Source organism: Trichechus manatus, unplaced genomic scaffold, assembly GCF_000243295.1.
Source record: "Trichechus manatus latirostris isolate Lorelei unplaced genomic scaffold, TriManLat1.0 scaffold00216, whole genome shotgun sequence".
NCBI lineage: Eukaryota > Metazoa > Chordata > Mammalia > Sirenia > Trichechidae > Trichechus > Trichechus manatus.
The window spans coordinates 714,380-740,858 of NW_004444152.1; the positions used below are offsets into that span (position 1 = coordinate 714,380).

The 26,479-nt window shown below is 58.9% G+C and overlaps 2 protein-coding genes across 10 annotated transcripts in view; both read left to right on the forward strand.

Annotated features, from left to right (window-relative positions):
* CD79A (CD79a molecule) overlaps nt 1–1,402 on the forward strand; it is a 4,826-nt gene extending 3,424 nt beyond the window's left edge. The window contains exons 2-4 of the mRNA XM_012559172.2: nt 538–569; nt 682–750; nt 887–1,402. Coding sequence (XP_012414626.1) covers nt 538–569; nt 682–750; nt 887–1,000 — 215 coding nt within the window. The 3' untranslated portion in view covers nt 1,001–1,402. The remainder of the gene's footprint in view (nt 1–537; nt 570–681; nt 751–886) is intronic.
* A 1,536-nt stretch (nt 1,403–2,938) lies between these two features.
* On the forward strand, nt 2,939–24,649 carry ARHGEF1 (Rho guanine nucleotide exchange factor 1). Of its 9 annotated transcripts, none has more exons than XM_023742688.1 (31): nt 2,939–3,027; nt 8,501–8,543; nt 8,630–8,713; nt 9,135–9,248; nt 12,150–12,248; nt 12,480–12,525; nt 12,735–12,981; nt 13,489–13,518; nt 13,868–13,967; nt 14,111–14,198; nt 14,278–14,313; nt 14,451–14,588; nt 14,823–14,928; nt 15,631–15,642; nt 16,256–16,423; nt 16,739–16,884; nt 18,422–18,568; nt 18,868–18,950; nt 19,192–19,317; nt 19,517–19,631; nt 19,775–19,875; nt 20,076–20,153; nt 20,422–20,497; nt 20,582–20,749; nt 21,449–21,536; nt 21,695–21,781; nt 22,037–22,104; nt 22,206–22,292; nt 22,797–22,960; nt 23,055–23,147; nt 24,516–24,649. In XM_023742688.1, exons 2-30 carry the CDS (start codon nt 8,514–8,516, stop codon nt 23,127–23,129), a joined length of 2,907 nt encoding a protein of 968 aa, XP_023598456.1. In that variant the 5' UTR covers nt 2,939–3,027; nt 8,501–8,513; the 3' UTR covers nt 23,130–23,147; nt 24,516–24,649. The 9 variants fall into 9 exon arrangements, with proteins under 9 accessions (XP_023598456.1, XP_023598461.1, XP_023598460.1 ...); XM_023742693.1 differs by having other exon boundaries at nt 12,483–12,525; XM_023742692.1 differs by having other exon boundaries at nt 24,445–24,569.
* The last annotated feature ends 1,830 nt before the right edge of the window (nt 24,650–26,479 follow it).

A 26,479-nucleotide genomic window follows, 5' to 3' on the forward strand; every position in this document is an offset into this window, starting at 1 on the left:
CCGAGGTGTCTCATTCCCCCCCACCCAGTGTCTCACTCTCCCCCACCAGGTGCCCTTACTCGCCCCCCAGGGCTGTCCTCATTCTCCCTCCAGAGGTGTCCTCACTATCCCCCTCAGGGGTGTCCTCACTCTCCCCCCCAGGGGTGTCCTTATTCTATCCCCAGGAGTACCCTCACTCTCCCCCCACCCAGGGGTGTCCTCCCTCTCTCCCCTGTCTCTCACTCCCTCCCCCCATGTGTCTCACTGTCCTCAGCCCCACACCCAGGAGTGATATAGTCCCCACTGCCAAGGCTGGGGAAGATGGGGACTGGGTTTCTCCCACAGTCTCTGACCTGCGCTCATCTCAACTCACATGGCAGAGCACCTATTGCTATTATTTTTATATTACGACTCTTACTCATGGAGAATAACAGTGCCAAATAACAAAGCCAAAAGGGCATGCACTAGCTTTGGATCCAGCGAGACCTGCTACCCACCAGATGTGACCTTGGACACACCCCTTACCCGTGCTGAGCCTCAGTTTCCCCTCCTGTAAAGGGAAGTGGTCGGCGCTCACCCCCCAGGTGACTGTAGGCAGCACTCAGGGGAATCACGCTGGTAAAGCATCCCCTCCTATCCCGGAGGGGCTCAAAATCTATCAGCCTCCCCTTTGCTCACTGAGGCCCCCAATCCCCTGCACAGAAACGATGGCAGAATGAAAAGTTCAGGATGGTCACCCATGATGACTATGAGGATGAAAATCTGTATGAGGTGAGTGGAGGGTGGGGACAGGATAAGGACAGGTGCACTGGGGGGTGGGGGTGGGCATAAGGTTCCTCCCTGGGGCTGGCTGAGGCAGGGACCCCAGGCGTCGGACACCGATGTCCACTGCTGCGTGTCTACCCAGGGCCTGAACATCGAGGATTGCTCCATGTATGAGGACATCTCCCGGGGCCTCCAGGGTACCTACCAAGATGTGGGCAGCCTCCAGGTCGGAGACGTCCAGCTGGAGAAGCCGTGACCCTGGCAGGCTGCCCTGCCTGCTGTGCTCCCAACTCTAGTGTCTTTTCTCACCCACCCCCCAACCCCGGACATTCTTCTCTCCCTTTCACCATTTTCCCTGAAAGTCATCTTCCCCCATGATAGTCCCCTGGAGGAATCTTCTCCCTCCAATGCCTCCTGGAAGTCAACACTTAGACCCTGCCCAGGATGGCTGCTCTTCCCTCTTCCCTCTAAGCTGTCTTCACTGCCTCTACACACCCTGACTTCATCCTCCCCCTGCTTCCTTTCCCAGGCTCCTCGCTGCTCCCTGCCTGGTGGGTAATGAGCCCTTAATTGCTGCCTCGAGGGGAACTGATTGTAGCAGCCTTGTTAGTGCCCCCCTCCTCTGTCATGGCCACTTAGTGATAATAAATCCTTCCCAACTGCAGACCTTAGCAGGACTCATGGATCTCATGGGGACTGGGCCATCCCCTCCCCAGGGGACCAGGAATCCAGGCCCCCAGCCCCCTCTTCCCTCAGATCCAGGAATCTAGGCCCCCCAGCCGCCCCTCCTCCCTCAGACCCACGAGTCCAGGCCCCAGAACCCTCCTCTCTCAGACCCAGGAGCCCAGGCCCCCAGCCCCCTCTTCCCGCAGACCCAGGAGTCCAGGCCCCCAGCTCCCTCCTCCCTCAGACCCAGGATTCTGCATCTAAGCCCTCCTCTGCCTACCCCCCACAACTGGGACCAGGTAGCCAGGCTTGGTTACAACCCCTGAAAGAAACAGGAAGTGTCTTGGGGTGGTTTCCACCCCAATCAAAAGGAGTGGTTTGGACCCTGCAGGTCCTCACCCCAGGCCCTGTCCCTGAGCAGGAGGGGGCTGTGTTGTGTGTGTTGGGGATGCGGGGGGCGGGGGGTAAGGCCACCATATTTATGCATATGTAAGCCCTGCAAACACAGAGGACTATCTTGTGGGGCTGGTACTGAATTCCTCGACTTTGGACTTTGGCCACACCTTTTCTCTGTGGGTAGACTTGTACAAGGGTGATTTGGAGCATTTGTGGTCCTAACCTGAGGCTGGTGGAGACACTCAGGGGGCAGTGACAGAGAGACACAGTGATATGAAGTTCCTGAGACAGAGATACAAAGTTCTTGAGATGCAGAGAGAGAGAGGGATGGAGAGACAGAGCAAGTGAAGGAAAAGACAATGAGGAGACACAAGGATTCCGAAGGAGACAAAGCCACAGAGGCAGATACACGGGGAAAGAGTGAGGGAGACAGACAGCAAGGAAGGGACAGAGCAGGAAGGAAAGGCCTAGGGATAAATGGACATGGAGAGACGGACCCAGCAAGACTCTGGGGAAACGATGGGGACTGAGATAGAGACGCAGAAAGGTACAGAGACACAGAGAAAGAGATGCAGAGATGGGAAGAGAAGGATTCTGAGGGAGAAAGTGACCGAGAGGAGGAGGAGAAATGCGGAGCAGAGGGTAGGGAAAGACCCTAACCAAGAAAGCAGGTGAGAGAGAGAACAGACGCAGAGAAGGAAAGACACACGGAGGGACACACATACAGAGGCAAAAAAAGAGAGGGCGACCAAGGGCCACGGGGCAGAGAAACCGAACGACGGAGAGGAAACCAAGGGAGGCCGTGGCTCCGACTGAGGCGGACGGACAGTGACACTCACCCCCCGGCCCTCCCCGCTAAGGGAGGTGCGGGTGGACACTCAGGCAGAGAGATGTGAGCAACGTGGAGCCCGCGCCCGGCGGACAGACAGACGGACAAAGCCGGGCAGAGATCGGGCGGGGCTGGGGTTTGCGGAGACCCGGGCGGGGTAGGGCGAGAAGGGGCGGGCCGGCGGGCGGCGAGAAGGGGAAGGAAGCGGAGGTGCCGGGCGGGCGCGGGGCTCGAGCAGGAAGCGGGGAGGGGCGGCGGGGCGGGGGCCTCCGGAAAAAAGCCCCAACTTCCTGCCCCGCCGGAGCCAGGAAGCGGGAGCCGGGACGCAGGACCGGGGATCGCCGAGCCCGACCTCGGGTGCCCCGCCGGTCACCTCCCAGCGCGGACACCAGGTACACCGTCCCCGGCCCCGCCCGCCTCCCTCCCCTCTGCTGCTGCGGGAAGTGGGGACGGAGGTGGAGGGGCCTCCTCAGGGCCCCACTGCGCCAGCGGCCGTCCCTCCCTGGGCCTCAGTCTTCCCACCTGTCAAAGGGGGTAACGAGGTGGAAACTGGTACCTGCCGAGTGCTCAGTGGGTGGGGATGAATGCTTCGGGACCGGGGTCAATGCCTCCCAATTGCCCAGCGGAGGACGGATAATCACCCCGTTGTACGGGTGGGGAAACTGAGGCCCAGGGAGCAGAACCGACTTGCTCAGGTGCGCACACATCCCGAGACTGCGTTGAGCTGATATTTGAAATCGCAGGTGCTTTCAGCTAAGCGCCTTCCTCCAACCCCGCATGCTCTAGGGCCACCTACAAAGGAAAACAGTAACAAGGCTATAGGCCGATTATGAAGCTGATAGTTGCCAGCAGAGTGCGTTTGAAAGCGTTTTGGGGTCATTAATTATGTCCTAGGAGATGGGTGTAGAGGTGAGAGGTGGAGACCTTCCCCCATTGTACAGATGGGATGACTGAGACTTCTTCCAGGTTACACTGCATGTCCGAAGCAAAACTGCGCTTGAACCCAGGATTTTTGCTTTCCAGCCCCAGAGGAAAGTGTTGGGGAATGTACAAGCGTTGAGAATTCAGCTCGTCCCAATTAGGGAGACAGGATAGGGAGGAGAGCCCCAGTTTTCGATCCGGGGACCCAGGGCCCAGGCGACTCCGGTATCTCTTCAGGCTGGAACCAGCCCCAACTCGGCGGGGGGGATGGGGGCGGAGCCCGGGAGAGTGACGCGGACAGTCGAGATACGGAAACGCCAGCCCTCCAAGACAGGCCAGAGCGGCCCTATCTGGCCAGCGTGGCGCCGTGGAGAGCTAGAGCGGGCGGCGGGAGGAGTGGAGTTGCCGAGGCTTGAGCCAGGCAGGAGTCAGGCTAGAGCGGTTGGAGGGAGGAGTGGAGCTGAGGGCAAAGGTGGCCTCTGGGGCGGATAGAGCGGCTCGGCGGCGGGGGTAGTGGGGAGCCCACAGCGGGCGCGCGGAGGCTTCGGTTCCGGCGGCTGCGGCGGCTTCTCTTCCGAGCTGGAGCAGGTGAGGAACACGGCCCCGGGGGTGTCAGAGCCTGACTCCCAACGTACGCCCCGGCATGGCCCGGCCGCGCACACCGCCACGTCCCTTGTAGGATTTGGGGGCTCGTGTAGACACACCTGCCACGTCTCCTGCGAGATTTGGGGCTCCTGTAGACCCGCCACGTTCCAGATAGATTACAAGGTCTTACAGACCCTCCAGGTTCCTGCTAGGCTCTCACAGAGACCCGGCTTCTTATAGATGTGAAATCCCCTTAGATCAAGAGCATTCTCTAGAACCCCGGGCCCCAGAGACCCTGAGTCTCTGGACCCACCACACGCACCTATAGAATTCTGCGGACCTTTGAAATCTTCAGAGGCCCCATAGACTGGCTACTTCCCCCGTAAAATCCTGACTCCGTATGAATCTCGAATTCCTGTAGATTCACCGTGTGTCAAATAGAATCTGGGTGAGACCTTATACATTCTTAAGGGCCCCTTATAGACTCACCTTGATCATTCTGTATTTTAGGATTTTGAAGGCATCCAGGGGTCCTTGGAAACCCTGGGTCGTCCACTCAATATCCGGTAGACACTGGATCCTGCAGAGAACCCAGGCCCCTATGTGGTCCCCAGTCTGTGCCCACTTCACTCTAAGACCCCCACCACTATGAACCTTTTAAACCTGCCCTGCCCCACCCCACCCCACCCCCTTTGCTGTGCTCCAGGCCGTGTCCATTGCCTATAGACCAGTGCTTTTCAACCTCCCCCGTTGAAGATTTGAACCAGATAGTTCTTTGTTGAGGGGGACAGGGCTGTCTTGTATATTTAAAGATGTTTAGCAGCATCCCTGGCCTCTGCCTGCTAGATGCCATTAGCACACCGCATTTTGAGACAACCAAAAATGTCACCAAAACAAAAAAAAAAACCCCACACCCGTTGCTGTCGAGTCGATTCTGCCTCATAGTGACCCTATAGGACACAGTAGAACTGCCCCATAGGGTTTCCAAGGAGCGGCTGGTGGATTCGAACTGCCGACCTCTTGGTTAGGCTAGCCACCTTCCCAAGGCCTTAAGCTTTGGACCAAGGGAAACGGCATGGGGACATATCAGCTGAAAATGGAAACTGCAACTTTTAACCAATTATTTTAGATACCTTTGTTTTGAGGAGTTCTACAGATTGTTTCTATACAAATGTAAATCTTAAAAAAAAAAAGTTGTTCAACTATTAGATTATTTCAGAGTATTTGTTGTGCGTATTAAAAAAACAGAAAACCCTGCAGACTTAATAAAAATGATAAACTAAAATGCAAAAAAAAAAAAATCTTAGTGGCTCTTAACCACTGTGCCACCAGGGCTCCAAATTCCCTGGGGGGCAACATCAGGTCCAGTTGAGAACCACTAATGTAGACTCAAGACCAAAAATGAGTTCTACTCATGGCGCCCCTGTGTGTTGCAGAGTAGAACTGCTCCATAGGGTTTTCGAGGCTGTGACCTTTCAGAAGCAGATTGCCGGGCCTTTCTTCTGCACACTTCTGGGTGGGTTTAACCCACCAGCCTTTCAGTTAACCAGTCGCTTAACTGTTTGCGCCACCCAGGGATTCCCTGATGTAGACCCATTGAGTGTCAAATAGAATCTGGGGTCTTGTACATTCCATGGTCTCCTATAGGCTCACTGTGAGCCCTCTGTATTTTAGGTTCTGTAAGGCTCCCAGAGGTCCCTGGAGACCCTGGACTATCTGTTCACTATTCTGTAGACCCTTGGTCCTGCAGAGAACCTAGATGCCCACTTTGGTGTTGGACCCACACCCCTATCAATCTAAACCCACACTGACCCCCAGAGCCCCAGGCACACAGCGTCCCCTCTGTTGTGCTCCAGCCCAGGCAGTTGCCTATAGATCCATCTACCTCCTGACAGCTTCAAACTGTAATTTCCTGGCCTTTGTGGGTCCTCCTCTCCCCCCATCTCTTAAACAGCCAGTCCCTCCAGAGTCCCCTCTGAGCTGCAGACCTCTGTGGAACAGCTGAGTCCAGCCTGCACTCCTCTCCAGGCTGCCGGGACCAGATGCCCTTGACTTTCCCAGGCATCCTAGGAGACCTGTGTCTGAGAGCTTTGGTTCAGATTTGTATCCCCTAAGTGGGGTGGGGTCCCCATGCTTTGAAGCAACACAGGCTGATGATTAAATGCATCAACTCCAGAGCCAGACTGCCTGGGTCCAAATCCTGGCTCTGTGCCTTACGAGCTGTGCCTCAGTTTCCTCCCCTGTGAAATGAGAGGATTAAATGAACTAACATCTGTAGAAAGCTGTAATGCTGCGCCTGGCACATCATAAGTGCACGTTAAATGTGATGTTACTGTGATGAGGATGAAGGAGGTAAAACCTACAAACCCGTTGCCGTGGAGTCGATTCTGACTCATAGTGACCCTGTAGGACAGAGTAGAACTGCCCCATAAGGTTTCCAAGGAGCTGCTGGTGGATTCGAACTGCCAGCCTTTTGGTTAGCAGCCAAACGCTTAACCGCTGCGCCACCAGGGCTCCATAAAGGAGATAATATGTGTCAAATACACGATTCAGGGCCTGGTACCAAGCAATGGCTCAGATAATGGGTATCCACTCCTCTTCCCCTTTGGAGTTGTTGAACCTCCCCGCCCCTAAGTGGGATGAGCAAGGACCCTCTATGTCCCGTGGGCCGCCACGTTGTTCAGCCCATAAGTTGCAGCTGTTGGCCTGGCAAACGTTTTCCCACCCTTCCTGGGCCTAATAATAGCCTGGGGTGCTTGTAGTTATGAGGGTGAAACGAGCGAGTAGAGGAGAAGCGCTGAGAGCAGTGCCCAGCCCATAGTGAGTGTTGTGTAAGCTTAGCTCTCATAATAAATAACAATCGTTACTATTATTCTGTCTTGGCTTACAAATTTCTTTCTGTGAAACCTTAGCAATGCTCCAATCTTAATTTACCTGAGCTTGGGTGTTGAACAAATACACTGTATTGAGAAGAATAAAAACGATGCCCGCTTGGGTGACCCTATAGGATCACTTTTGGACACTCCAGAAAGCTTCTTTGTTTAATAATCATAACCAGAACCATAGCGACCATTTATTGAGTACAAGGAAGGAGGCCTGTGGAAGAAGGAGAAGGGTGGGTCTCAAGCAACTAGAGTTATAAATAGCTTTGGGCTGTGGGGAGCACCCCCCCCCCCGTCTTCCCCCCACCCCACAGCTCCTTTCCGCCTGACACAGGCGCCCGTGGCATTAGTCAGACTAGTTGAGGACATAGAGGATGTTGGTGGAAAGACTCGGCAGAGGCGGCAACTCGAGGGGAGGCGAAAGATGGGAAAGACGGCAAGAGATGTGGGAGAAAGAGCTGGAGAGAGAGAAGGAGAGGCAGCACAGCCACTCAGAGGTGTGGGGACGGTGGCTACAGAAGCCCGAGGTGGGAAGACAGGCACAGAGACAGGGAGAGCAAGCAGCCGAGGCAGGGACAGACTGAGAGGTGAGAGACTTGTGGTGGAGAGCAGGAGGGAGGAGAGGCAGAGACGGTGGGAAAAATGAGAGAGGTCTGGAGGAAGGGAAAGAAAAATATGAGGAAACTGGGAGAAGAAGGGCAGAGACATGAGACAGTTTTGAGGGAGAGACAGCCAGGCAGAGCTAGCTGGGGAGAGGAGAGACAGCAAGACGGACAGAGGATGGATGGAGGCAGATACCACCTTGGGGACGAGCTGCCCTGAGGACAGCTCTAGTTGGACTCACGGCCGGGAAGTTAGGAGGTCCCTGAGGGACAGGACTTCACTGGGTCAGAGGACTTCTGATCCCTGAGGGAGGAGAGTTCAGAATTTTGTTTTCTTGTGTGGAGGGAGTTGGGGGGTTGGGGATTTGCCAGTGTGATTTCCTGCCACAGGAAGTGGGGCTGGTGGGTTCAGAGGCAACATCCTGCCCCAAGCCTGTCACTGATCAGAGGAGACAGCCCCCCACACCCTCCTCGGCTCCCTCTTACCTCCCCTCTAACCTTCCCAGCTCTGCTGCCTGCAGGCGCTGTCCTCTCAAGAACCAGCTCCAGCCCCCTCCTCCCTCACACCCGGGAGCTGAAGCCCCCTCCTCCATTAGGGACCCAAAATTGCAGGCTCCCAGACACAGCCCTCTCGTGGACCCAGGCCTCTGGGCCTCCAGCTCCCCCCACTCCAGGCTCCCAGTCCTTGGACTCCCTGCCCCCCTGGCCTCTGAAGGGCTCTTTGTCGCCACACAGAGGCCCCATTGAGCTGCAGAGGAGGAGGCCGGGATGGGGGGAGGCTGTTTACTCACCTTCACACCTGGGCTAGGAATCTGTGAGTAACCCGCCCTGCCTCCTCCTCCCACCACCTAACCACAGCCCCTCCTCTTCCCCAGCCCTGCGGAGCCCATGCAGGCGGAAGACATGGCCCGAGGGGCGGTGAGTGAGGCCAGCCGTGGGGTGAGGGGCTGGGGCTGTGCGTGGTGGGGGCACTGTGGGCTGAGGCCACCCCTCCCCTTCCACAGGCCTCAGGGCCCCCCCGGCCCGGCCTGGTGCCCGTCAGCATCATCGGGGCTGAGGACGAAGATTTTGAGAACGAGCTGGAGATGGTGAGCGAGAGCTGGATGGGGAGCTTCTGAGCCCCACGTCCTCCAGTCCAGCCCTCAGGGTCTCCTTCCACCTCAAGGTCCACTTCTCCACCCTTAGGTGCTCCCTGCTGTCCCCCCTCCCACTGCCCATCTTTCCTTCTCTCCTCTTCCTGGTACCTCCTCCCTCATCTCCCGCCCCCCCCCCAGCCTCCATGCCCCCCATTACCGCACAGATCCCCATTTCTGTCTTCATCACCCACCATATGACATTAAACCTCATCCATTCCCCCCGCACCTGCCTTTGCTGCCCACCGTTGACACCCCTGCCCGCCAGGATCTCCCCAGCTTGGCTCCCTTGGGAAGTGCTGACCTTGGGGTAGGGTCCAGCCCACGGTCCGTCCTCTTCTCCCCATTCTGCTCACCGAGACCCTCCATCTCCCAGAATGCAGAGGAGCAGAACAGCCAGTTCCAGAGCCTGGAGCAGGTGAAGCGGCGCCCGGTCCACCTCATAGCCCTCCTGCAGCACGTGGCCCTGCAGTTCGAGCCAGGACCCCTGGTGAGGGCAGGGCTCAGTAGGCACCGGGTGGGTGGGGCTGGGACAGGCCCACAGCTTCCAGTGAGCATGACCAGTGATGAGCCAGAGGGTCTAGAGAAACAGAAAGCCTGGCATGGGATCTAGAAATAGAGGGCACTGTGGACAAGAGCCAGAAAGTGTGCTGTGGCATCCAGAGAAGACTGTAGGCAGCCACATAGCTCTCAGCAGCCGCGAGCACAGGCAGAGAAGTACATGCGGCAAGTCATAACGAGCAGCAGAGAACCAGACAGTCGTGGCAGACACAGCACAGGACCCAGTCACCCCTGCCCCGCCACGCCCATACTGTACCACCCATCTGTGACGGCACCTTTCCCCACAAACTCTGGAGGGGGACGCAGTCTTCTATGTGGCCTTCTCTGCAAGGTTAGTTCTTGGGAGAAAGTTGTTAGCTATCTCAGGTCCAGGTGGCACAGCTGACCCTGAGCCAGAAACAAGAAAGCCGCTCCAGGCAGCCCACAAGGAAAAAGGACGTGATTAACGATCCAGAAACCTCCTGCAGCAGGTAGAAGATTGCTGGGAGATGCGAGTGCAGACCCATGTCGTCCAGAACCACCTGCAGAGTCCAGAAGACTCAGTCGGTGATTTAGGCAGGAAGGGAAAGCGATTCAGAAGCCACAAACCTGGCCAGTGTTGGGGGTCTGTAGACAAGGGTCCCATCCAAAGACCCAGTGCCACGCAGCACAGATGACAAGCCGGGGATAGTCCGGGCCACAGTGCCAAACTCTGAATACTTGGCACAAATACCAAAACCAGACCTGTGGCCTTCGAGTTGATTCTGACTCATAGCGACCCTATAGGACAGAGTAGAACTGCCCCATAGGGTGTCCACGAGCAGCTGGTGGATTCCAACTGCTGACCTTTTGGTTAGCAGCTAAGCTCTTAACCACTGCACCACCAGGGCTTCAATATTTAGCATATCCCTCCAGAAAACAAGGAGATGGGTGGGAATACTGGGAAGGGACACCTGGGAGATGCAGAAGGAAAGGCACATGGACGAGAAGGCAGGAGATGCTAAAGCTTCCGGAAACTGGGAAGTTGCCAGTGTCTCTCCCTGTTGGAATTCTCTCTTGAAAAGGAGCAGCCCTTCCCCTGCTGCATGAATGCTCTGGACAGGGGGTCCCCCACCTGAGCCTCAGGGTTTCTAGAACTTGAGAACTCTAGATCCTGGAACTCAGTCCAAGGATTGTGCTGACTGCCGTGTTCTTTAACAGATGTGGGAACCGAGGCCTTAGGGGCCAGGGGTTTGCCTGAGGTGGCCCACACTGGCCTCTGGAAGTTTGAGACTTGCCCTCACGCGGCTCCCTTGCCTCATCTGGAGGTAGTTGTGGCCCCTGGGCTGCCGCTTGCTGACCTCCCATGGAGTTTGGCTTTATTTTGTGTATGTGTGGGTGGGGGTTGGGATGTAGATTTGTTGAGCCTGTTTCAAGTGGAGAAACTGAGTCTCGCCCCCATTGAGGCAAGCCCTTGCCACACTGAGACCATGTCCCTTACCAGGCGAGAGCACCCCCCATGAGGCAGGACAGGTTGGAATCCCCACTGCCAGTGTCACCCAGCCCAGGGCTGGCACACAGGTGACCTCAGAAAATTTTTGATGAATGAAGGAATGAGCCCCACTTACCCAGCTGTTTATTTACAAAGCCCCCACTGCGCAACACCGATTTGCAACACGGGTGACTCAGAACCTATCCTCCCAACACACACCCTCAAGTTGCTCATGGCAGTTCCGGGTGGTGGAGTGGAGTGGAGACGGGCTGCCTGGATTCAAATCCCAGCATTGCCACTTACGAGCTGTGTCACCTTGAGCATGCTTCTTGACCTCTGTGTGCCTCAGTTTCCTCATCTGAAATGGGGATAATGATAGTCCGTGTGATTGAACGGGCTGAAGTCTATAACCGTTCAAAACAGTGCCTGGGGTACACTGTGCCCTCTTAGTATAGCCAGCAGCAGCAGCAGCAGCAGCAACAGTAGCAGCAGCAGCAGCAGCAATAGCAGTAGCAGGAGTATCAGCAGCAGCAACAGCAGCAGCAGCAGTAGCAACAGCAGTAGCAAGAGTATCAGCAGCAACAGTAGCAGCAGCAGCAGCAACAGTAGTAACATTAGCAACAGTAGCAGCAGCAGCAGCAACAGTAGTAACAGTAGCAGCAGCAGCAACAGTAGCAACAGTAGCAGCAGCAGCAGCAGCAACAGTAGCAGCAGCAACAGTAGCAGCAGCAACAGTAGCAGCAGTAGCAGCAGCAGCAGTAGCAACAGTAGCAGCAGCAGCAGCAACAGTAGTAACAGTAGCAGCAGCAGTAGCAACGGTAGTAACAGTAGCAACAGTAGCAGCAGCAGCAACAGTAGCAGCAGCAGCAGCAACAGTAGCAACAGTAGCAGCAGCAGCAGCAGCAGTAGCAACAGTAGTAACAGTAGCAGCAACAGTAGCAGCAGCAGCAACAGTAGCAGCAGCAGCAACAGTAGTAACAGCAGCAACAGTAGCAGCAGCAGCAACAGTAGCAGCAGCAGCAGCAACAGTAGCAGCAACAGTAGTAACAGTAGCAACAGTAGCAGCAGCAGCAACAGTAGCAGCAGCAGCAGCAGCAGCAGCAGCAGCAGCAGCAGTAGTGAGACAGAACCACAAGAAGCCATACCAAAGGGCAGAAAATTAGAAAACGCTCGTGGTGGCCTCGGAGAATTCCTGAGGGAGACGAGGGTCTCTGGGTGGAGGAGAGGGGATGGTCAGGGAGCCCTCCCCAGAGGAGGTGGCTTTTGAGCCCCTCAGCCGTGGGCAGCCAGGAGGCTGAGAAAAACTCCAGGCTTTCCAAAGGGGCTTGTGGTTTGGGTGGGGTGGGAGTGAGGAGAGGTTACCCTCTGCGTCTCCGCCAGCTCTGCTGCCTGCATGCGGACATGCTGGGTACCCTGGGCCCCAAGGAGGCCAAGAAGGCCTTCGCCGACTTCTACCACAGCTTCCTGGAGAAGACAGCGGTGAGTCGCCCTTGCACGGCCCCCGCCCTCCCCTTGGCCCTGGAGAGCCGCCATGCACCTCCCAACCCAGCCCAGCTGAGGGCGGTGTGAAGGGCCCAGCCTTGGGAGACCCTCTGCCACCCTGGGCTTTCCCCAGTGCCCCCCAGTCATTCCCACCACGCCTCCTGGGCTACAAGGCGTTGGTCCTGGTCCTTGCCAGCCCCACCCTCCTCTTGACTCCGTTCTCTCAAGCAGGTTCTGCGGGTGCCAGTGCCTCCCCATATCGCCTTTGAACTTGGTGAGAGGAGGAATGGGGGAGAGATTTCTAACAGGGAGGCCCCAGGGAGGGAGACCGCCACACCACTCCCATGCTCCCACTCAACAGTGGAGATTCAGTCACTCCTTGATGGTGGCCGCCCAGGAACCCAAGGGTGGGTGGGAACTGTTGTCTGAGTGATGACTGAGCTGATGCCCAGGGAACTGATCCAAGCCTCTGTGTCCCTGCAGACCGTACGCGGCCTGAGGTCATCTCTGAGGACGTCCAGCGGCGGTTCGTGCAGGAGGTGGTGCAGAGCCAGCAGGCAACCATCAGCCGGCAGCTGGAGGACTTCCGCTCCAAGCGGCTCATGGGCATGACACACTGGGAGCAGCATGTGGCCCACCTGGAGGCCTGGGTCGGACGGGAACCCACCAGCTATGAGGCCCGGGAGCGGCACACAGCCGAGCAGCTGCTGGGCCAGTTCGAGGAGATGCAGTGAGTGGGGCTGGACCTGGCAGGAGAGCTTCAGCCCCTCCCCAGCCGCAGGCCACCTCTGCTGCCTCCAGAGCATTCCATTCCCTGTCCTGCGTGCCCTCTTCAGCTTTAGGGTTCATAAGTTAGCACTTGGGCTCCTCCCCTGGCTTTTGGGCCCCCAGCCCTGGCATTTGAGTTTATCCTGGCTTTAAGGTTTTCTCCTCAGCTTTGGGGTTCCCTCCCAGCGTCTGGGTTTTGTCCATGACTCTTGTGGTCCCACCTGGCGCTTGGGTCCTGTCCTTGTAACTCCCACCCCTACTGTGAGAGGGGGCTTCCTCCCCCTTCGGATTGTTCATTGTAGTTGCTTCTGGAGCTTCCCCCTCCGCCTCTTCTCCCTCTTCCTGTCCTATGTTCCTTCACGCTCCAATGTCCCTCACCTCTAAGGCGACGGCAACCGAGATATTTGTGGGGGGTGGGCTGGGACTCCAGGCGTAGCAAATTCATGACAGACATTTCTTCTCCCTACAGATCCAACACATCTGCCGATGAAGAAAAGAGGTGCCGGAAGCAGAGAGGATGACGGGGAGAGACACTGAATCTCGGGGTCTGAGGGAGGAGGGGGCTGGAGACTTGTACTCCAGAGTCCTGGGGGCTTGAGCAACGTGCCTGGCCCCTGTGCTTTTGAACCCTCCCCTCTTCCTGCAGAAACTCAGCAGAAAGTTGGTTGTGGGGTTGGGTGGGAAGTGAACGGGGAGGTGAGGACACAGCCTCTGCCGCTAGGGGGCAGTAGTGTATGCATCTGTGTGAGCGCGTGCGTTTGTGTGTGTGTGTGCGCCCATGAGCGCACGTGTCTGTGTGTGTGTCTGTGAGTGTGTGTGTCGAGGCCCTCACCGTGCCTTCCTCACAGTGCTGCTGTGGTCAGCGCCATCAGCCTGTACATGCGGCACCTTGGCGTGCGAACCAAGAGCGGGGACAAGAAGTCAGGAAGGAACTTCTTCAGGAAAAAGGTGCTTCCCTGAGCACCCAAACCTGGCCCTTCTCCAGAGACCTCCCTGTGGGAGGCCTCGTGAGTTTGGACACCCAGGGTCCGATTCAGCTTCATTGGAGTCTCAGAAATTCTCATCTCCCTCCCTCCCCCGTCCTCCCCCAGAACCGGCGGCCAGACGAGCCTCCCAAGACTAAGAAAGGCCTGAGCAGCATCCTGGATGCCGCCCGCTGGAACCGGGGAGATCCCCAGGGTAAGGTGCCCTGGCCTCCACCCACCCAGGCTCCTCATGCCAGCACCACCCACCTCACTCTCCTGCCCTCTCTTGTCAGTGCCAGATTTTCGACACCTCAAAGTCGAGGCTGAAGGTAATTGTCCTGAAGCCAGAGTGTCCATCCTGGGGGACTGTACTCCTGGGTCTGAGGGAGGAGGGGGCTGGAGCACAAGGCTGGGGATTAGCATCACTGGACTCTCATTGCCCTCCTTCTCCCTTGCTGTCCCCCAGCCGAGAAGCAAGGCTCTACAGAACGGAAGGGAAGTCTGGCAGTACCCTCTCGGGACCGGAATGTTGGGGCCATTGGGCAGGACACCTTTGGAGTCTCTCTGCACCCTCCGTCCGGGGACAGCCCAGACCAAGAACCAGGTGAGAGTTTCCTGGGCTAGGCTGGGACCATCCCCCAGCTGCCCACGGCCTTGTTCTCAGAGATCTTTCCACCTGTCCATCCCCGGCTGAAGCATGGAGCAGCCACTTGGTATCTGCCAGGCTCTGGTTAGCTTTAGCTTCCCCATTCCGCAGGAGAGGAAACCAAGGCCCTGAGGGTGGTCTCTGGCCGAAGGGGCCTTCCAGCCAGCCTTGCTCTCCCCCCGGCCCCCACAGGTGTTGACCCCTCACTGGAGTTGGGGGACCCGCCCCCACAGGGCCCGACAAGCCTGGAGCCCCCGGCGCCCCCAGAGAGCACCGAGGAGGGTGCTGACACGGAGAGGTGCCCAGGGCTGGGTGTGGGGGGCACTGCAGGGCTCAGGAGTGGGGGGGGTGCGAGTAGGGTGCCGCCGCCATTTGCACCTGCCTGCCTCTGAGCATCTCCACTCTGCCTGCTCCTGCCTCCTTTCTGCCGTCTCCCTCTTCCTGCTTCTCTCTGGGCTTCCTTCTCCTGTCCCTTCTTCCTCCTCCTCCCCGTTTCTCATCTTCCCCATCTCTCCCCCTTTCACTCTTTCCCTCCCTCCTCTTCCTCCCTTTTTTCTCCCCCTCCTTTTCTCCATCTTTGTTTTTTGCTCATTTTTCTTTTTTCCCTGTCTCTTTTCTCTCCTTTCCACTTAGCAATTTTTCCCTTCTCGGTCTAACTGATTTTTCCTCCCCTTCCCCCCCCCTTCCTCCCCTTTTCATTCCCCGAAGCTTCTCCTCTCCCCTTCTCCGTCTTCCTCATTGCCTTTTGCAGCCCTTGGTCCTTCCTCCTCCTTCTCCCCTGCCCACCTTGCTCCTGCCCCCACCCACGCAGTGCCCCCTTTCTCGACCCCCCCCCCGTGCTCCGTGCCCCGGGGGCCCTGTCCTCCTCACAGTTGAGGGGGGGCAGGCTCTGCCCCCTGCCTGTCCTTGTGCCGCTGCTTTGGGGGCCCTTGGAGGGTGTGGGGAGATGGGTTGGGTTCCATCTGGGTCCACCTCTGACCCTGTGCCCCTCTCTCCCCAGAAAGTGGAAGAGGTGGGTGCCTGGGCCCTGGGTGGGGCGGAGGGCTAGCCCCTCCCCCATTTCTCCCAGCCCCTCCCCTCTCCCCATGGGCCACCCCTCCCCTGGGTGGGGACATCACCCTCCCAGTGGAAGAGCTAAGTATTGAACTCCTCCTTTTCCCCTCCACTCCCCACTCTGCCCCCTGCCTCAGGGAAGGGAGGGGGTCAGGCCTGTGCCCCACTCAGGGTTCCCCTCCCCTCTCCCTGCCAGATTTCAGTATACCTCCTGACCGCCCCCCCACCCCACAGTCCTACCACTCCTCTGATTCTCTCTTCTCTCTTCTGTTGCATGTTTGATCTCTGTCCTCGACTCTCTCTGTTCTTGTCCTGGTCTCCTGTCTCTGTCCTGTCTCTGTCCCTGTCCCCCCCGTATCTGTCCCTGTCTCCCTTGACTCTGTCCCTGTCCCCCCGACTCTGTCCCTGTCCCCCCGTCTCTGTCCCTGTCCCCCTGACTCTGTCCCTGTCCTGGTCTCCTCATCTCTGTCCCTATCCCCCCGTCCCTGTCCCCCCATCTCTGTCCCTGTCCTGGTCTCTCCTTGTCTCTGTCCTGGCCTATGCCTGGCTCTGTCCTTGGCCTTGGGGTCCAGGCTGTCAGGGCGTCTGGGGCGCTCGGAGAGCCTGCGGGTGAGTGACCGCCGCCGGCCTCCCCGGGGCAGCCTCGGGGCTAAGGGCCGGGGTGGGGGCCGCTCCCGGAGCGACGTGGACATGGACCCCAGCTCTGCCACAGCTGTGCTTGGCCCTGCCCGACGAGCCACGTACGTCATTCCCTCCCCCACCCCCCAAGGCAGCCTGGAGAGTCAGGGAGGATGGGGGGCTGGAACCAGAGTCACAGAGAACTGGGCATTGGATGCCGAGGTCACTGAGGGGCCAACCATGGTCACGGACTCGCAAGAGGAGAGGGGTGGGTGGGATGCTTCAGTCTTAGAGATTTAGGGCTGGTCTGCCAGGTGGGCCACCAGATCTGGGGCATCGAACGCGGAGGCCACACAGAGGGCTTGGACACCAAGGAGTAGAAGGCTCCTACTTGAGACGCCCCAGGCTGGGGCCCTAACGGGGCCTCTGTCCCACAGCCCTGAGCCCGGAGACGAGGGGGAGCCGGGGCGGTCGGGACTAGAGTTGGAAGCAGAAGAGCCCCCCGGCTGGCGGGACCTGGTCCCCCCGGGTACCCTGCACAGCCTGCCCAAGAGCCAGGTGAAGCGGCAGGAGGTCATCAGCGGTGAGTGTGCCCCACCCCCACCCCAACGTCCCATCCCACCATGGCCGAGAACACCGTCCAGCCCTGGCAGGGGCAGAGACATAGGCCGATGTTCGTCTCCGTGTTATTTACCATAGGGAGAACTCCAACAGAGGGCAGTTAGTTACAGCCACCTGATGGAATGTTACGTGGCCATTGAAGTGACATTTCCAAAGAATTTTTAGTAGTACGGGACAGTGCTGAGCGTTAAGAGCTAAAAATGGTGTATAAAATTGCATTTATCGTGTAAACCTTCACTTCCTTACTTGTGAAGCATGGGTAATAATAGTCCGTACCTCAGCAGATCATCCTGACGATAAAAGGATTCGTGTGAAGTATGGGGTACCGAGTAGAAGCATTTTAATGGGACCGGTGGAGTCGCTATGAGTCAGGATCAACTTGGCAGCATTTTGGGGGATTATTAATAGGATGTTACTCATGTAGGGGAAAAGATTCCCATAGGGAAAAGTAAGAAAGGTCCTCATTCAATTTTTGGGGCTGTAGGTGAATAGTTTTCGGGTGGCAGATCCTCCCGAGGATGTGCTAAAAACATAAGCAGCGTCATAGAACTTTCTACAATGATGAGAACGTGCTATCTCTGCACTGCCCAGCATGGTAGACATTGGCTACGTATTGCTATTGAGCACTTGAAATGCAGCGAGTTTGACACAGAACTACATTTTTTATTTTACTTTATTTTACTTGAAATGTAAAGAGCACCACATGGCTAGTGCCTACCACGCTGGACAGCAGCGCAATCTCTCCGGAAAAATGCCACAAGACACAGAATGCTGCATGTTATCCCAGGGGACTCCTGGGGACCCTGAAACTCATGCGTGTACCTTCTGGGGGGTGGTCCCTGGATCTGAGGTTATCAACCTGTGTGTAGAAGAAAGCTTTGTACCCGAAACAGAGGCTCAGAAAGTTCCTGGAGCGTTAGAGACCAAGCTCAGCTGTGAGGTTGCTGGCAGTAGGACAACCAGCTGATCCTGGTTTGCCCCGGACTTCCACAGTTTTAGTACTGGAAGTCCCGTGTCCTGGGAAATCGCTAAGTGCCGAGCAAACCAAGACTGTGGGTCACCTTAGCTGGCTGCCATGGCAAAAAGAGAAAGGCAGTGGGTCGAGAAATCCTTAGTGCCTGTGTGAGGGACAAGAAGCCCTGGTGGGGCAGTGGTTAAGCACTTGGCTGCCAACCGAGACTGGCGGTTTAGACCCACCAGCTGCTCCATGGGACAACGATGTGGCAGCCTGCCTCTAAAGATTTACAGCCTTGGAAACCCTACGGGACAGTTCTGCTCTGTCCTACAGGGTCGCTATGAGTCAGAATCGACTCCATGGCAACGGGTTATAGAAGAGACAAATGACTCTACCCAGAGAGAGGTTTTTTCCCACCAACTTCCAGGAAGAGCTCACTACCAGCTCTGGCTACAGCCCCCTCCTCATTCCCCCAGCCTGCTTCTGAGACTGCCCCCGTAGCTCGCCCCCTCCCCCAACGGTGCTCCCTCCTGGTGGCCCGCAGAGCTGCTGGTGACAGAGGCGGCACACGTGCGCATGCTCCGGGTGCTGCACGACCTCTTCTACCAGCCCATGGCGGACAGTGGCTTCTTCCCGCTGGAGGAGCTGCAGAACATCTTTCCCAATCTGGACGAGCTCATCGAGGTGCATTGTGAGTGCAGGGCCGCGCCCGCTGCGTGCCCCACCACTGCCCCTCCCCTCCATGGCATCCTCCGGCCACCTGGGGACACTCTAGTGAACATCTGCTTGTTGATATACCTGCCGCCCCGGGCCCCCACAGCTCACATCCGAGGGGGCGGCAGGCACATCAACAAGCAGATGGGCAGGGGGACAGCCCCACTGGGATCAGTCACACACACATCTGCAGCCCGACCCCCTCCAGCTCCCAACTGGGTTCCACAAGCTTCCAGACCCTGACAGAACACCTCGTTTCCTCACCGCTCCCTACAGCCCTATTCCTCGACAGCCTGACGAAGCGGAGACAGGACAGTGGCTACCTCATTGAGGAGATTGGAGATGTGCTACTGGCCCGGGTAAGGGTCCCTACCCCGCAGCCCCCCGAGCCCCACCTCCCAGCCAAGGACCTGGAATCCAGGCCCCCAGCCGCTCCTCCCTCAGGACACAAGAGGCCAGGCCTGTATCCCTCCCTCCTCTCAACGCCCAGGGGTCTGGACCCCAGCCCTGTCCTCCTACTTAAGGCTTCTGTCCCCATGTGAGTCCCTGCTCTTCCCAGTCCCACCTGAGACATCCTCCCTGGCCTGAATCTCACTGTAGTTTGATGGTGCTGAGGGCTCCTGGTTCCAGAAAATCTCCTCCCGCTTCTGCAGCCGGCAGTCTTTTGCCCTAGAGCAGCTCAAAGCTAAACAGCGCAAGGAGCCTCGATTCTGTGCCTTTGTGCAGGTGAGGCCGGGGGGACTGGGTCCTCAGGTCTGAGGGAGGAGAGGACTGGGGAATTCAGGCCCCAGGGAAAAGGGGACTGGGGGTCTTGATTCTTGGGAAGAGGGCGCTAGGGGCTAGACTCCTGCATCTGAGGGAGGAGGAAGTCAGGGGCCCAGGCTCCCCCAAAGCATTGGCCACCTCAGTGCTGCTCTTCCCTCAGGATGCCGAGAGCCGTCCACGGTGCCGCCGCTTACAGCTGAAGGACATGATCCCCACAGAGATGCAGCGCCTGACCAAGTACCCCCTGCTCCTCCAGAGCATTGGACAGAATACAGGTGCCAGCAGGCCCCAGCGGGTTCGTAGGTGGGGCCTGCCCCGTCTTGCTGGGCTTCAGCTCTCCTCCTCCCTCTCACCTGGTCCGATACCCAGGAGCCTCTGGGGTTGGGATTCACTGGGCTCTTCCCTCCCTTGCCCACAGAAGAGCCTGCAGAACGGGAGAAAGTGGAGCGGGCGGCCGAGTGCTGCCGGGAAATCCTGCACCACGTCAACCAGGCCGTGCGTGACATGGAGGACCTGCTGGTGAGCCTGGGCCTGGCCTCGGGCCCCAGAGCAGCACGCAGGGTCACCACGTGGGCAGGTGTCAGGCCCAGCCTCGGCTTTTTCCCCTCGCGTCACACTGAGTGTCTGGAAGTTGGTCTTGGCTCTCGGCTCCCTCCTGGCCTCACAGGGGTCGTCCCTGGCCCTAGGCCTGTCCCCTAACACTTCTGTCCCTGCTCCAGAGGCTCAAGGATTATCAGCGGCGCCTGGACTTGTCCCACCTGCGGCAGAGCAGTGACCCCATGCTGAGCGAGTTCAAGGTGGGCCCGATCACCTGCCCTGCCCTGGGCCTGCCCTCGGCCCTCCTTGGCCCTTCTGCCCCAGGAGTTCTGATTTGGGGCAGAGGCAGCCACAGCCAGTCTGATAATGCACCCAGGCAGTAAGAATAACCTCTGTCCTGACCCCCTCACCCCCACTGGGCGCCCATTCCTGACCACAACCCCTGACCACCATCCGGGCCAGCTCCACCCTCGGCCTTCTCCTCCCTGCCTGGCCCCTGAGCCCAGCACTGTCCCTTCTGGCCCCCAGAACCTGGACATCACCAAGAAAAAGTTGGTCCATGAGGGCCCGCTGACGTGGCGTGTGACGAAGGACAAGGCTGTTGGTGAGCACTGGGGCGGAGGGCGGCGGGAGGAGGATCGGGGCTGCGGGCCGGCGGCCGGGGCTGAGGACCTGCTGCCCGCCGCAGAGGTCCACGTGCTACTCCTGGACGACTTGCTGCTGCTGCTTCAGCGCCAGGATGAGCGGCTGCTGCTCAAGTCGCACAGCCGCACGCTGACGCCCACGCCCGACGGCAAGACCATGCTGCGGCCGGTGCTGCGGCTCACCTCCGCCATGACCCGCGAGGTGGCCACCGGTGAGCCCGCCCCTTCCTGCCCCAGGAGCAGCCTTGTGTCCCCGGGAGGTGGGGAGGGGGCGTCCGGAAGCGCACCCTGGCTAAGGGGGTGGGGGCCGCTGCGAAGGCCGAGGAGGAACGCGGGCAGGCGCTAGGGGCAGCCGGGTGGGCGGGGTGAGGGGCGGGGTGGCGCTGGGGTGGGAGGGGGCAGATGGGGCGGAGCTGGAGGCGGGCCGCGCCAGGGACGGGACTTCTGTCAAGTCAGGTGGGAAACCACCGGAAGTTTTTGTACAGAGTGGCCAGCTCTGTTCAGTATTTCGAAGAGACGCTCAGGCTGCCTCGTGGGGAGAGTAGATAGTAGGGGAGCCCAGTGGGGTGGAGGGTTTGCAGACATACCCATGAGATGGTGAAGGGGGCGTGCACCAGGGCCTTGAGGGTAGGGACAGCTCAAGGATGCAGTTGTTTGTGGAGCCCGTGGAACTTGCTGGGGACTTGTTGCCGGATCAGATAAGGGGGAGAGGAGAGGACTCGGGAGAAGGGCACGTGGGGGGTCCAGGATATCAGCGGGGTAAATTGAGTCAGCAGGGGCCAGTTGTGTGAGCCCTGAGGGCACCACATCTGTGAGGGGGCATCCCAGCATCCAGTCTGACCTCAGGGAAGGGCGCACATTGGGGTGACCCTGGCTCTGAGCCCCATCCCCCCCCCCTTGCCACCCTACAGATCACAAAGCCTTCTATGTCATTTTCACTTGGGACCAGGAGGCCCAGATATACGAGCTGGTGGCGCAGACAGTGTCAGAGCGGAAGAAGTGAGGGGGCCTGGGGTCTCAGCACGGGCTGAAGGAGGAGGGCCATGTTCCTGGGTCTCTGGAGGGCTGTCGGGGAGGAGGTGGAGCAGCGCGGGGTGGGAGGCCCCAGTGCAGGGTCTGGGGGCCCTGACTGCCCAGGGGCTCGCCTGTCTCCTCAGCTGGTGCGCCCTCATCACCGAGACCGCCGGATCTCTGAAGGTCCCCGCCCCTGCCTTCCGCCCCAAATCCCGGCCCAGCCCGAGCAGGTGAAGGGGGCCAGGCAGGGGGCTGGAGGTCCTGGGAGTTGGGGGGCATCCCTCCTCAGAACCTGCACCCAACCCTGTCTGCGTGTGCATGTGGCGACCCCACCACGGCTATCGTCTGTCTGTCTCCTGGCCCCAGGCCTTGACTTCTGTCTGTCCCCGGACCTCCTTGCCTTCCCACTTCCTGCTCTCTGTCTCTCTGACCCTGCTGTTCCCTGGGGCCGGGCCGTGGGGTCACCCAGCACTTCCTCTCCCTAGCACTCGAGAACCACTGCTTAGCAGCTCTGAGAACAGCAACGGTGGCCGAGAGATGCCTCCGGCTGACGGTGAGACCCAAGGGGCTTGGGGGCTTGGGGGGGTGGGCAGCGTCCACAGGAAGCCCAGCAGGAGCTGAGCCCCCTCCCTGCCCACCCCCCACCCTCCCCAGGCCGCATGGAGAGATTTCTCAGCGACCTCCTGACCTTCTGCAGACCAGGCCCTGAGGGCCAGCTTGCCACCACCGCCCTTCAGAAAGGTAGCCCGCCCTGTGCCCCAGGAGCCACCCCCCTGCCCTGTACCCCGAGACCCCTTGGCCCATAAAGTGCTTCAGCGTCAACTAGAAAAAGGTGCCCCCTTTTCAACTCACTGTGGCTGCCACAAAAATTCCTCACTACAAATCCAGAGCCCACGACGAGGGGCATGCAGCCTGCACCACCGTCCTGGGTAGACCCCAGTCTCTCCTCCTTCTGCAGCCCTGTCCCCTGCTTGGCCCGAGTCAGCCTCTCCCTGTGCCCACCCCCATCCTCTGTGCCAGCCCTTGCCCCGCCCCCCCATGCCCTGCGGCCCCGCCCAGTGCTGACGCAGCCTTAGCTCCATATCCCTGTTCCTATCCCCTGCCCCATGGGCAGGTCTGCCTTAACCCCAAGTTCACCTTGCCTGATGCCCTCATCTCTAACCCCGGGATGTCCCCCAGTCCTCCCCTCCCTCCTCCCGAATCCTCTGGCTTCTCCTGACATCCCTCTTACCCACCCACCCCCAGTGCTGTCTCTGAAGCAGCTCCTGTTGCCTGCGGAGGAAGACAGCGGGGCAGGGCCTCCCCGAGAAAGTGATGGGGTCCTGGGTGGTGGTCCCCTACGCCCAGCAGAGACCCAGGAGGTCCAGGAGAATCTGCTCAGCCTGGAGGAGATCTTGAAGCAGCTGGAGGTGTGGCGGGTGGGACCGAGAGGTCAGCCTGAGTGGGTTGTGGGGGCTGGCTCAGTGGGGGACCCCTCTCGTTGATGAGCTCTCCATCCACCAGGAGATGGAGGGAGAATTTTGCCGCCTGCGACTACTCCTGTGTCAGCTGGGTGGGAAGGAGCCCAGCTGCACCTGAGGCTCCTGCCCCAGACAGGTGAGTATAGGGGGTGAGGGGTAGGTGGGAGGCCGCCGGGAGAGGCGGGGCCCGAGTGGGCTCCCCAGGTGCCCCCCTCTCTACAGCCCCACCTCTTTCTTTTTGTCTTTCCGGATCTCCCCACTCCCCACTCCCACCTCGTCATCGGTCATATTCTCTTTCTCTGGCTCTTCTGCTCTTGCCTCCACTTTCGCTGTCTCCCCGGCTCCGTCTCCCCGGCTCTCTCTCTCTCTCTCTCTCTCCCTGTCTCTGTTTCTCTGTCTCTCTGTCTCTGTTTCTCTGTCTCTCTTCCTGTCTCCATCTGTCTCTCCCTGTCTCTCTGTCTCTCCGTTTCTGTCTCTCTTTCTCCCTCTGTTTCTGTCTCTCCCCCTCCGTCTCCCTCTCTCTGTCTCTCTCCCTGTCTCTCTTTCTCTGTCTCTCCCCCTCTCTGTCTCCCTCTCTCTGTCTCTCCCTGTCTCTGTTTCTCTGTCTCTCTGTCTCTGTTTCTCTGTCTCTCTTCCTGTCTCCGTCTGTCTCTCCCTGTCTCTCTCTCTCCCTGTCTCTGTCTGTTTCTCTGTCTCTCCCCTCTCCATCTCCCTCTCTCTGTCTCTGTCTCTCTCCCTGTCTCTGTTTCTCTGTCTCTCCCCTCTCTCCATCTCTCTCTCTCTGTCTCTCCCTGTCTCTGTTTCTCTCTCTGTCTCTCCCTGTCTCTGTCTCTCTGTCTCTCCCCTCTCCATCTCCCTCTCTGTCTCTGTCTCTCTCCCTGTCTCTGTCTCTCTGTCTCTACCCTCTCTGTCTCGCTCTCTCTGTCTCTCCCTGTCTCTGTTTCTCTCTGTCTCTCCTCTCTCTGTCTCCCTGTCTCTGTCTCTCTGTCTCTCTCCCTGTCTCTGTTTCTCTCTCTGACTCTCTCCGTCTCTGTCTCTCCCCTCTCCGTCTCCCTCTCTCTGTCTCTGTCTCTCTCCCTGTCTCCGTCTCCCTCTCTCTGTCTCTCTCCCTGTCTCTGTCTCTCCTCTCTGTCTCCCTCTCTCTGTCTCTCCCTGTCTCTGTTTCTCTGTCTCTCCCTGTCTCTGTCTGTTTCTCTGTCTCTCCTCTCTGTCTCTCCTCTCTCTGTCTCTCTCCCTCTCTGTCTCTCCCTGTCTCTGTTTCTCTCTCTGTCTCTCCCTGTCTCTGTTTGTTTCTTTGTCTCTCCTCTCTCTGTCTCTCTGTCTCTCCTCTCTCTGTCTCTCTCTCTCTCCCTGCCTCGCTCTCCATGTCTCTGTTTCTCTGCCTCTTTCTGCCCTTTCTGTCTGTCTGTGTTTTCTCTCTCTCTCTCTGTCAGTCTCTCTGTCTCTCTCTTCACCTCTCTCTGTCCAAGTCTCCCTGTCTCCCTCCTCCTTGTACACCCCCCAGGCCTTCTGCAAGAAGGACGAAGAGGAACGGGGGAGAGGACGTGTGGGGCCGCCTCCCCGCCCACCCGCACTGCTGCCGCAGCATCTCTGCACCCCCAGGGCCTGAGGAGAGGGGGCTGCTACCAGGGTCATGCCTGGGAGGGGCCTGGCTGGGGTTACTGCCTCCCCCACCCTCTCACTGGCCCTGGTCTTCTCTCCCTCTTGCCTTCTGCTTGGGGGACTCAGGGCTTCATTCCAGGGGGCACCACAGTGACCCTCATTTTCTGGGCCATCTCAGTATTGCCTGGGAGGGGGGCACCCCTCCATCCTCTACCCTCAAGTGCCTTTGCTCTGTTTTTATACCTGGAATCGGAGGTTTATTTTTTAATATATATTATCTATGGAGAGGTCTGTGTGTGTGAGGGGCGGGCGGGGCCCTCAGGTGCAGTCTGGAGCCCCTGATGACGCTCCCGGCTTTGCCTCCCTGGGTCTACTTTTCTCCACTTGTTCATTCATTCATTCATTCAAGTTATCTCCCCCAGACACCCCAACATATACTGGGTGTGAGGGGGATCTCCCTGCACACGCCCTCCCTCCCACCCCCCAGCCCCCCACGGTCACCCACGACATGGAGGGGTGCTCCACATCCCACTTTCATTTCTGTTCTTTTATTTTTGTAGTAAACGCTCTGGAAGTGGCTGTTGGGGGTCACGGGGGGGTGGTGGGGTGAGGGCCCCTCCTGGGTGGGGGCTGGGGGCGGGGTTATTGCTCTGAGCTCCCTGTCCCCCAGGGGGGCCTTTGTGGGGAGGGTGTCAGGACCGGGACCGGCACGGGGTCGGAGACACGGCTGCACAAACACGTAGGTCACAGCATTGGGGAGGGCGGGAGGCTGGGCGCCATATTGCACTTCAGGAGTGGGGCCAGGTGGGGACCCCCTCAAACTGGAGGCTGGGGACCATCATGCTCCCGGCCGCTCTGTGGAGGGAGAGGTGAGACCCCCATTCTGCACTTGGGGGAGGAGACCACGGGCAGAGATATCGCCAGCCTTGGGGGAGTGCTGAGGGCTGGGCCTGGGCCTTGGGACCAGAAGAGCCATCGAAGCAGGCCAGGTGGTTGGGAAGAGGCTGCCTGGGCCTGCGCCTGGTGCCCGCCTCGGCAGAATCCATCACACCCCGACGGCTCAGCTGCCAGGGCCCCCTTTGCCTGCCTTGGCCTTGGGGGCCAAAGGGAGGCCCTCGTCTCCCTCGCTGTCAGAGCTGCAGCTGCTGACGTCAGTAATCTCCAGCTCTGAGTCGCTGACCTCCTTCCCGCCCAGTGTGGCCTCGGAGCCTCTGGAGTCTGGCAGCGCCAGGCGGGGGGCCACTGCCAGGCCCGAGGGGCACTCAGGGCGCAGGCCTTCCCCCGTGGCAGCCAGCAGGGGTGCAGCAGTGGGGCCTCCCCCTGCCCCTGTCCCGGGCAGGTGGCCCAGGGAACTGGCCAGAGGATTGGGGTAAAAGTGTGGAGGGTAGAGAGAGGGGGGCAGCTTGGGGAAAGGGCCGGTGAGGTATGGGTTGAAGTTCCAGGGGTACTCTGGGAAGGCGCGGCCGTAAGGACCCAGCAGGCCAGGGGGCTTGGGATAGCCAGTGGCACCTGGTGGGGGACGGGGGTCAGGTGGGTCACTCCTCCACCATGGGGAGTCTGCCTGCATGGGGACTGGTAAAGGGTGCCCCTCCCACCATATTCACCCTTTTCTCGCATCATCCCTCCCACAGGCGTCTCCCCACCCTTTTACATGGCCCCCCAGCATCTCCCCATTCTGCCTCCCACCATCTCCCCCTCCCCCACTGCTCTCCCCGCTTCAACACCCCCAAATGCCTGTTCGGCCTGTCTGGTCTTCTCCTGCCACCCCCCCGCCAGCATCCTCTGGTTTTTAAACACGGGTACACACAGCATGGCCCTGGCCCACCTCCATCCTGTGTCTCCTCTTCCCTCAAACACGTGCAGCTC